The sequence below is a fragment of the Aegilops tauschii genome, chromosome 3, assembly GCF_002575655.3.
Source record: "Aegilops tauschii subsp. strangulata cultivar AL8/78 chromosome 3, Aet v6.0, whole genome shotgun sequence".
Lineage (NCBI taxonomy): Eukaryota > Viridiplantae > Streptophyta > Magnoliopsida > Poales > Poaceae > Aegilops > Aegilops tauschii.
Window position 1 is genome coordinate 373,437,701 of NC_053037.3, and position 11,345 is coordinate 373,449,045.

The following is an 11,345-nucleotide window of genomic DNA, read 5'->3' on the forward strand; positions in this document are numbered from 1 at the left end:
GTACGACTACATCAACCGCGTTCTCATAACGCTTCCGCTTACGGTCTACGAGGGTACGTGGACGACACTCTCCCCTCTCGTTGCTATGCATCACCATGATCTTGCGTGTGCGTAGGATTTTTTTTTGAAATACCACAAGAATAGGGCAATTGAAAATTTCACTTCCCCAACCGTCGCCCGCCTCCTTTCTCTCCCCTCACAGCCTCGTTTTTGCTCGCTATTGTGCCCTCGTTGTCGGCCATCCACTACCCTCCATGCCTCATGCCTCATGGTCACCTCACCACTTCGGATCCTACCATGTGGGATCATGCACCACCGTCGCTTGCCTCACGTCCCTCCACCTCCCACCACTGCCGCACTACTCCCACACGCCTCGCCTCGTCTCCAGCCCCATTGCCGCCCACTCACAATGTCTCGCCGCCAAGACCATTTTGCTCCTGCACTGCATTGTGGTTGTTACTGGCGCCATCCGAAACCTCGTTGTCAGCTCCTCACCCCGTCTACGTCCTTCCGTCGCATCATCGGCTACTACACCCCTCGAAGTGCTTGATGAAATGTCGCAATTCGACAACAACGTCCATTATTATAATTCACTCTTAGATTTGGATAGTTTCCTTACCATTATACTCCCTCCGTCCCATAATATAAGAGCGTTTTAACACTCTTATATTCGTCCCATAATATAAGATTGTTTTGAACACTCTTATATTATAGGACGGGGAGTATATATTTGGACAAACACCTCACGTTTTCCAACTGTTAATACACAATCCTATATATCATCATGGCTGCTTTTATATCGCCATTTGTACAACAAAATGCAAGCCTGGTAGCCACATTTCTCAACTCAAATGAAAGAGATCGTATGTCGACTTGGGCCATCATATAAATAAAGTTTATAATGACCAAAAAATGAGGAAACTGCAAACATTGTTTCAACAACAACGAATTGAGCCAACCCGTTTGAAAACACATGCTCCCTCCCTATAAGATCGTTTGAAAACTAACATAGCTTGAAAAACGATCTTATATTATGGGACGGTGGGAGTAAATGGAGGAAGAATTGGTACTTTTCCAGATTGTTTAACTGGTAGAGCAACCGTGAGTCACAATTGTATACAATGAAACAATATGTTCATCACATGCTTCGCAATGTGGATTTTGGTTATACAGGCACTTGCACAAATATTTACATTTCCATGAAAGATAAATGTCCTCGTTCTCCTCATAAGCTCGAAAATTGACCCTTCTGTTACGGAACTGGAGATGACCAGAACGAAGCAGCAGAGACCAAAACTGCTCCCTTCCTGGTAGTACTCACTAACGACGACGACTTGTGGATCACGCGCTTTATGTCCAATGAAAAGGGCCCCTTGAACCATACCATGTCCCAGCAAAGCAAATCACACCCTATAGGTTCCTGGCTTCGTTGCAAATGACATGCAGCAGAACTCTATGTATAGCGTTTCTTAAACAGCGTATGCCTCTTAGCCGGGTCCTTCTTCTTGGCTCCCTTGCCCTTTCCAGTGCTGGATGAGAAGGTAAGACTCACATGTAAGCATTCAGCAAACGAACTACTGCAATGGAATCGCAGCATAGAGACGAAAGTAAAATGGAAGTGGAGAGAGGCAGCACTTGTACTCCATGTAGACCATTCCACCCGCTCCAGAAAATGCGCTCATCAATCCAGCAGAGCGCCGAGCCTTCAGGAGAGCCTTGCCATCAGAATCCTCTTCCAAGTGCTCAACACCAATCATGTCATCCCCTGCGCTCAACACCTGTTTTTCAAGTAGCGCAGAAAGAAATTGCAGTCAGGTACAGACAGCAAGAAACTGACGAACAATGGGTATAGAAAACACACACTTTGCCTAAAAGGTCAAGCTGTTCATCGAGCGTGTGAAAACTCAGGTTAGGTCCTTCTTCAGGTGGCGGCAAGCTAGTGATCACCTGGAAATATATATTTTTTATCACTAAACCCGAAGTGTCAAAGAGATTCGCAATATATAGAGAAATGCTTGGGAATAAACCTTGAAACTATATCCCTGATCGATAAGAAATTGTTGCCTTTTGGTTGAGTAATACATTTCCTGCATAAAAAAACATGTCATGCTAAAGTTGATCTAAATTCCACATGCATGGTTTCGGCATTCGCCATTTCAAGAATATCAAGAAATGGAATAAAGTCAAATGAAAAACTAATGCAGTAAACATTAGTGAGACACACCTGTGTGTCAGTTGATACAAGAGAATAGAAAAAGGCATTGTATTCTTCTTTTCCACCTGCCATCCTATCTTGATGCTTACCCTGCAGCCACAGTAGTTAAAACAGATTCAGTGGCAATGCCATAGAGAACATTGTATCACTAACAATTATAGATCACTTCTGCCCATCTGATTGGCCACATCACTGGCATAACTCACATCCAGATTATTGAAATCCCTTGCATGACCGCCTCAAAAGTCAGAGTTGGAGTAATGATAATTTACTTACACCATCTAGAAACAAATTACCACATACAGACGTCACAGATTCAAATAAACCATCCTGGGAAGTTTGAAAAGCAAGCTATATAGAAAATAAAGTTGTTTCCTTTTGCATAATCAATTTTGATTCAAGATTTTTGTTCTTTATACCAACTCATTTTCGGTCTTTTTTTAATGGAAAACTCAATTTCAGAATATACATGCAAATTATCAATGTATCCGGAACATAAAGAAATCCACGCTAAATTTTGAATATCAAGAGAAGCAACACAGCAATTGCAACTGGTTTGTTTATTACGCTGCATGCAGCAACCGCAAGCTTCAATCGATGTTACCTTTGCCCTGAGAATACGTCCCAGCCGTTGAGCTTCTTGACGCCGGGAACCAGCATGAGACGATATTTGTATGATTACATTTGCCTCTGGGATATCAATGGAGTTATCACCCACCTATGCATTAATAGCAGAGATGATGTTAAGATTACCTATGAGGGCGGTTTCAGAACAAATAAACAGGATTGCGAAATTAAAATAAGCACACCTTAGAGAGGAAAACAGTGTTGACTTCTGGGCTGTTTTTGAATTGATACAAAATTCTTGTCCTCTCCGCATGGCTGCGAGATGCGAAGCCAAGATAAGTATATAACTTATGGCGCATAAGTAGAATCATCTAAGATGAGAGGTTACCTTGTGGCACCATAAATCATTGGTTTACGGAGCTTCATTGCGTATGCAGTTAGTGCAAATAAATTATCAGCAAATACAATGATCTTATCCCCGCGTTGTTGCTCATGGAATCGAATTAGAAACTCACAAGCCCTGAACTTGTTTGGATTCATCACATAGAGTACCTGGTAGACACGAGCCAATATAATGCAAACATCAATACGAATGAACAAATCTGAGGAATGCAAATGGAGTTCAGAGACAAGCATGCGAATAAATATTCATAAGTTTATATATGACTTAAGTCAAGAAGTGTATCGTTCCAATTTTATCACATGCCCCCCAAGGGCGAAGAAGAATACTTTCATGTCAGGAATTAAGATGACATAACTTAACAAAAAGTCAACATGTTAACAAATCAAAGTGATCATTGCATAAATGTAAAAAAATAAGGTACCACCAAAAGCAATAACGGAAGCTCGAACATTTGTGTTTCAAAAAGGTTCAGAAGTTGAATCTGCACGGACAGATGAGAAACTTCAATGAAGATTCACCTGCTTCTTTTTTGAATTTTCCTTTTTCAAATACTCAGCAAAGAACTCTTTGGTCATGGGACACCATACTTCTGCACATTGCACATTTGCAATAAATCCACCTTTCACTAAATCCAACCAATTTGCTTCATACAGCTTTGGTCCAATTAGAAAATTTAGATCTGTGATACGTTCATCCTCTCTCACAAGGGTAGCTGCAATTGTAAGAATTGAAGTAATTTATAATAATATGATAAGCGAGCAGTCAAAATAACACAGACTATAATATGATGAAAACAGACCAGTAAGACCAAGCTTGCAGTGAGACTTGGTAATGCTGATGACCTTTCTGAACATATGTGCAGGGACAACGTGAACCTGCAAACACAAATAAGAAAATGGGCATGTACACTATTATGATCTTTCATGTGCTAATGAAATTCGCAAGCCTAACTTATCAAAGAATGGAGATCTCACCTCATCCATAAGCAGCAAACCCCACTCCCTATTCCGGATTTCTTCAATAATCTTCTCCGAATCTTCGGATCGTTTGCCCCCAAATGCCACCATGTTATATGTAGTCACAACAACACCAGCCATCCCTCGAAATTTCTCTTTGTTATCAGACGTAAACCTGCTGATATGTTCATCTCTTATAGTTGACCAAAGCTTGAACTGGAATGCCCATTGATCAACAGACACAGCATTTGTGGCCAAGCATAGACAGCTCTTCTTAATACGACATGCTGCGGATACACCGACCAAGGATTTTCCAGCACCACAAGGTAGCACAATAATGCCTGACCTTGCTCTGCCTGCAAAATGATGGGAAAATTTGTTCAGCAAAGGAGAAGAAGCACACATACTCAGCAGATTATTGAGTTCCAAAACTAAGAATTAACAAATGAAGCTAGGGAGTAAATTTTCTAGCTAACGCCGAGAGCAGTGAGATTGCCCCCTAACATTCCTAGTTTCCTGTCTTCTTAGTAAGGTGTCCCGAACTTTACTAGTTCCTATGCTTAAAATGCATCTTCTCATTATTAAAATCAGATCGAGTCAAGCAGGCCATGTGACATTGAGCAACTTATATATATTTGTTCTCGAATCTGGTGGCCAATCAGCAAAAACGTCATCTGGTAAGACCGGCAACAATATGCTTGATTTGAAGACCCAGTTACTTAAGCTATCATGCCTAAACTTCTAAAGGCCATTATAACTCTTGCACGAAGGAGATGGCGTCCAATTAGATCTCATTAGTCACAACAGCATGTAACTTGCAGGATTGACTTGAATTTATCATTGGGACCCAAAACTCTTTCTAACAATCCAGTACAACCAAACCAACTAATAGAGATGAGATCCTGATTTCAGCTCTAACTCTCAAAATCTCAATATCACTAATAGGCTAAGGATAGCAACTATGAACGAGTATTGCATGCATCTGTTTACTGGGTATGAACGAGTATATGCAGTTATTCCTGTATATTTGCATCATGAACTTACCATTCCCAAACATCTTACTGAGGCTCTTTTCTTGATATGGCCTTGGCCGTGCTTGAGGTTTTAATTCCATATCCAAATCTGGGTTTACCTACAGTAAAATTAAATGTCTCAATTCTAAATCTTGTAGTGAATGCTTCATCATATGTCATGCTAGAAAGCAACTGCGAAGGTGAAAAAAAAATGTAAATTGCTTATTCCTGTGACAAGTACAATGGGTTGAGAATACTATGGGTCTCAAATCTCAACAGGAAATAGCAAAGAATTGTCTACATGGTTTGTTCAGCTAGAGATAACACTTGATAGATGGACATACAAAGCGCCTGTCTTCTTCATGAATTTAAACAATTGGGGGTTTATGTATTATGACAGTGTTCTTAATGTACCAAAAGATCATGACTGAATGGAAGGGCTTAAATTTATTTCCCATGGTGCGTGTGCTACTCAGTTGTGTTGGGCCTTCAATGTGCAGATACCAAAAGAGCGGCCTGTATCAATTTTACATCATTGAATGGTTTTAACTTTCAGATGTATACAATGAGGATCAAATAAGTAGCAACATGCACCAGTTGGCAGTTGCTGCCCGATCATCAATACAGTGAGGACTTGGGTCAACAGCTTAACTAAGGCCCTGTTCGGAACTTGCCCGCTCCGCGGAGTTGGGGAGCTGGGTTTTGGCAGCTCCATAAAATTAAGCTAAAGTCTGGTCCACTCCCGGAGCGGAGTTAAACGAGCCGAGAGAAACCAAACGCAGCCTAAATGTTACTCCCACTGGTCCAAAAAAGAGTCGTGGCTTTAGTTCAATAAGCCATGGCACTTTTTGGATCGGAGGTAGTAAGAAAAATCAAACTATGAGATGTATCAATATAAACTTAACACTTCTGATTTACACATGCATATCTGAATCAGTTATGTCAGTATGACACATTACATACTATTCCCTCCATTCCTAAATATAAGTCTTTGTAGAGATTCCACTATGGACTACATACGGAGCAAAATGGATGAATCTATACTCTAAAATGCATCTACATGCATCCGTATGTGGTTCATAGTGGAATCTCTCCAAAGACTTATATTTAGGAACGGAGGGAGTACAATATTATGAGATGATATTGTGCAATACCTAAGCTCTGTTATTACCTTCACACTGGTTCTTTCTTATGAAGTCTGCATTAAATGTAGCAAATGACTAGCAAAGTAGCTAACCAATTCAGCTGGTAGGCCCTACTTGTATACAAACGTAGTTGTTTTGAATTCAATGAACCACAAGGTAAGAAATTGCTTCCAGCACAAGGCCATTTTGGGCTGGTTCGTTTCAACATCACCATCTCACAGCAAAACTGACCAGCTCAATCTGGTTTTATCTTATTTAACACGGTTTAAATGCATGAAAAAAATCTCAGTCCAGCTGATGCATCAAGGATCAAAGCGTAGTTTTTCTTGGTCAAACCACCATCCTAGATCTGATAAATATAGTTGTTTCTTCATGTGGAAAGTACTTACTGTGTCATTTCTAAAATCATACTCCTCTAGCATGGGAAAGTTCAGTGCATTTGGTAAGCACCGTTGCTTTACGTTCTCAACCTGAATATGATGGATCAAAGTATTAAACACCAGTCTCCACAACTGAAGCTGCCAAAGCTTCTGCTTGAAGCGACATAATACCTGAGCGGAATCAATTTCGAAAGAATGTGTTTCCTTCTCTTCAGTTGCAGCAGCCAATTGCATTTCATCTAACAAATCATGTCCACTAGCTATTTCCCCAGCTGTTCTGCTAACAGCGAGGCAGTCCTGAAGAGACACATAAATGGATTCGGATAATGAGGCATAGCAAACAACTAGTTCAAAATGGCCGGTATGAAGACCTATACCAGCAGTTGAGAAAAATAATGGAGGTGATAATGATGCCAGTCAAATGAAATAATTATTAGGGAAGGAGATAATGCACATGGATGGTATGGATAAGCACCTCCATATGATACAAAGTTCTGTTCTAACAGACACTAACTGTGTTCCACGCAAATTGTATGAAAGTGAAGAGAACAAAACATTAACCTCGGGAGCTTTTCGTGCTTTTGAAATTACGTCATCGTTCAGGAGGGTCTTCAAAACCTGGACACAGGCATCACAGCTCAAATAAATAAGTACATAACGAGTGACAGAGTAATCAAAATTATTTAGTTGCAGGAAGAATGATACAACCTCAGGGAACGGCGACTCCACAAAATATTGATTTTTCTTCAGAACAAGCTTTACTTTGCCATAATTCGCAGTTGACCCATGGATGAAATCAATTATCTCATGGGGCAACTTAGTCTTGGAGAGCTTACTCAAGACACTAATGATAGTGGTTGTCTCAAGTCCAACTGAGACCGCGGCATACAACGAGTGTGGCGTTAGATTGTATTCATGCATAGATTCTGGCCTGCACCACCAAAGTGAGATGTAAGTTTCAAATATCCCACACGTTTTGCACAATGCATATGTTCCAGACATTAACCGGAGTAGAGTTTGGATGTTTAGAGGGGGGGGGGGGGGGGGGTTGACCCATTTAACTACATCTTCCATTATGAAGTACCGGCATCCTTTTAGGTCAGGTTCAATTGCATATTAACTTAAATCCATTGCTGTTCCGTGCACTAAGCAACACTCAGGAGTCAGGAAGTAATAGTCTATTATCTCTTTAACACAGCATGCATGATCCAAACATCCCGACTCCAGACCCAATCCTATAATTGTTTTCCAAGGCAACTAGGACAAGCATTATAGTTCATTTCTTTTGAACTCGTACTCAGCATGTTATGCAAGTCAAGTTATTCTCCTTTCTAGATAACCAAGTGGGGCATTAAATCCCTCGAAATGATACTACTGCAAGAAATTCATGGTTAATTACATTAAGTGGCATTAGTTTCCGAAACCAAAACAACAGGACCCAAACCAACCTATTCCTACCAAATTCTTTCCATGAATCACAGGAGATCAAACCGAGTCTTCTCCAACACTAGCATATATAGCCATTAAATTCACAAGGCAGTAGCAAGATCCCCAAAAAGCAGGTCCCATTAAAGAATCCTTTTGAATCAGACGAAACGAATGATGCAGTGCCGCACCAGACCTATACACTGCATATAACCTTACTAAGCATGGCGAAATTAAGGCTAACTCGGCCTACCAGAATATGATCTTCCTACTACCACTCCATGCTAACTGTCTGGGAAAACTGGTAAAAGTTGGGTAAGGTTCCACTCGTTGGATACAACCATGGCTAGTACAAAACAAGATATGCGGTTGGCTGGGATTTGGAGGAAGGGGTGATTGAATGGACCTGCATACAGGTTCGGCGATGGCGATGAGGAAATCGTAGGCCTGCTTGTAGAGAGGGGAGAAGGTCTCGAGGAAGATGCGGCCGTCTGCGCACGCCCACAGCGGCCGGTTCACGTGATCCAGCTTGAGCTCCAGCTTGGTGAAGTCCCTCTTCTTCACCTCGTTATCCCCTGGAACGAATCAAAGTTCCACCCCCGAAATCCCCAATCAATTAAATGGCAGGAAACACGCTGATTCGCGAAAGTTTGGCGGATTTGGGGGGGAATCATGCGCGTCGTACCGTCGCGGGCATCGTCGTCGAAGTCGTCGGCGTAGTTCATCTCGGCGGTCTCGTCCACCAGAGCCGCCTTCGATGGCGCCGAGGACTTGTACCGCTTCGGCGCGCGGGCGCGGTCGCCTGCAGGGGAGAGAGTGGTAGGGTATCACGGAGAGTGAGATAGAGGAGGATACTGGTGAGATTTAGGGTTGCCGCCTCACCATCGCCGCCGGCCATGGCTGGGAGCGAGGACGCGGTAGAGGTCGGTGCACGGACGAATCGAATCGAGTCGAGTCGAGGAAGACGGAGAAAGTCGGGGACGGGTACACCTACGGAATGTGCTATGGGGCTTGGGCAAATATAAGAGCCGTTGTGGGCCTGGCCCAAGCTTTGGTTGCCATCTGGAAAGGCTCTGATCAAGTTAGTAGCCCAAGCAAAACCGACATACGTTTCTCCAAAAAGAAAAAAAAGCAATACCGACATACTCCTGGCGTGCTTCTCGATTGCATGGGCCTGGCCCAGCAATGTTTCGCTGGCTACCGCACGCTCGCTCGCTAGCGGCCGCTCGATCGCTGACTCCCGCTTGATGGCTGACTCGATCATTTGTTTTTTTCTCCTCTCAAAAAATTGCTGCAGTACATACTAATTTTCATTAAAAAAGTCACTGGTTTCCTACAGTATGTACTGTTCTTCTTAGAAAAAAGCGGTTGGTTGTTGTTGACTGTTAACTTTTACATAAGAGCTCACAAAAATTCATAAAAATCAGCAAAAAAAAGTTCATCGAATTAGAAAAAAATATCATTGCATTTGAAAAATGTTCATCTAATTTGAAAAAGAGTTCAATTTGAAAAAAAAAGTTCAGCAACTTTGAAAAACGTTCATCAATTTGAAATAAAATGCATCAAATTTTAAAAAAGTTCATTAAATCTAGCAAAAAAATCATCATTTTTTTAAAAAAAATCACCTTTTAGGAAAAAAAGTCATTGATTTTTTGAAAAAAAAATCATGCATTTTGAGAAAATAAAAAAGAAAAGAAAGGGAAATGAAAATAAAGAAAGAAAAGAAATTAGTAGAAAAAGGAAGGAAAACAAATAACAGGGGTCCAGAGAAAACCAAATCAAAAAAAGAAAAAAGAAACCGGCTGGGAACCTGGGCGAACTGAAGAATAAAACGAAGAAACAAAGTAAATAGGCACAAAGCGCTAGCTATCCTTCTAGTTACCGGCAATGTCCCTGGTATAACAGGTTTGGAGTTCGAATTCGGCTGCACCCATTTTTGGAAAATTAACAGAAAATGGTAAAAGGTTCAGCTCTTACAACATCGATGAGAGATGGGGGGGCGCCCGTTTGCGCGGGTGCCTGTAACGGGCGCAAGGGGGCCGCATAGGAAACACCCTTCTTGCTCCCAAAGGGTTTATGCAAAACTATTGACTCTATGCTAGAAAATTCTTTTAGGGAAGTATAAGGTCAACTCTAGTTGATCCCTAAAAATAGAGAAGGATTTGACATAGGAGCCAGGAGGGAACAGGGAAGGGAGGGAGAAGAAGAAAGGAAGAAGGTGATCGACATCCCGCCAGTCGCTCACAATCTTCATATGTCTTCACTGAAGCCTTCACCATCTCAAGATCTCAATAGTTTCTTGTGATTACCAAGAAAACACCCAACACCATGGGCTCACGCCATGTCATCAAGCCACCACCGCTGCCATCAATGTCACCATCATTGTTGTTGTCGTCGGCGCCGCCATTGTCGTCGCCATCGCAGTTATTGTCGCTGCCACTGATGACCCACGAGTATAGGAGATCAATCGCAGTCCTTTAGATAAGTAAGAGTGTCGAATCCAATGAGGAGCAGAAGGAAATGGCAAACGGGGTTTCAGCAAGGTTTTTTCTGCAAGCACTGAAATTATCGTAACAGATAGTTTGGTAGTAAGATAATTCGTAACGGGTAACGAGTAACAAGTGTAGCAAAGGTGGCCCAATCATTTTTGTAGCAAAGGATAAGCCTAGACAAACTCTTATATAAAGCAAAGCGCTCCCGAGGACACATGGGAATTATCGTCAAGTTAGTTTTCATCATGCTCATATGATTCGCTTTTCGTTACTTTGATGACTTGATATGTGGGTGGACTGGTGCTCGGGTGCTGTCCTTACTTGGACAAGCCTCCCACTTATGATTAACCCCTCTCGCAAACACCCAAAACTACGAAAGAAGAATTAAAATAAATCTAACCATAGCATGAAACATGTGGATCCAAATCAGCCCCTTACGAAGCAACGCATAAACTAGGGTTTAAGCTTATGTCACTCTAGCAACCCATCATCTACTTATTACTTCCCTATGCCTTCCCCTAGGCCCAAATCATGGCGAAGTATCATATAGTCGACGTTCATATAACACCACTAGATGAAAGATAACATACATCTCATCAAAATATCAAACTATACCAAATTCACATGATTACTTATAACAAGACTTCTCACATGTCCTCAGGAACAAATGTAACTACTCACATATTCATGTTCAAGATCAGTGGGGTAATAAATATCATTAAGGATATGAACATATGATCTTCCACCAA

The 11,345-nt window shown here is 41.6% G+C and overlaps 1 protein-coding gene across 1 annotated transcript; it reads right to left on the bottom strand.

Moving 5' to 3' along the window:
- Positions 1-1,048: 1,048 nt before the first annotated feature.
- On the bottom strand, positions 1,049-9,111 carry LOC109764918 (general transcription and DNA repair factor IIH helicase/translocase subunit XPB1). The gene is made up of 19 exons (XM_020323699.4): positions 8,987-9,111; positions 8,790-8,906; positions 8,511-8,679; positions 7,388-7,610; positions 7,241-7,297; positions 6,851-6,976; positions 6,689-6,769; positions 5,186-5,273; positions 4,160-4,497; positions 3,985-4,060; positions 3,704-3,897; positions 3,171-3,334; positions 3,025-3,097; positions 2,820-2,933; positions 2,225-2,305; positions 2,028-2,087; positions 1,864-1,947; positions 1,636-1,778; positions 1,049-1,529 (listed from the first exon to the last, which is right to left on the bottom strand). Exons 1-19 carry the CDS (start codon positions 9,000-9,002, stop codon positions 1,454-1,456), a joined length of 2,280 nt encoding a protein of 759 aa, XP_020179288.1. The 5' UTR covers positions 9,003-9,111; the 3' UTR covers positions 1,049-1,453.
- Between the last annotated feature and the right edge of the window lie 2,234 nt (positions 9,112-11,345).

Bases quoted from the DNA above. Each gene is read 5' to 3' on its own strand.
- LOC109764918 (XM_020323699.4), bottom strand. The intron at 4,061-4,159 runs GTGAGATCTCCA...TTGTGTTTGCAG, and splicing joins GTTTGCTGCTTATGGATGAG to GTTCACGTTGTCCCTGCACA. The intron at 2,088-2,224 runs GTGTGTCTCACT...TTTTTTATGCAG, and splicing joins TTGTATCAACTGACACACAG to GAAATGTATTACTCAACCAA.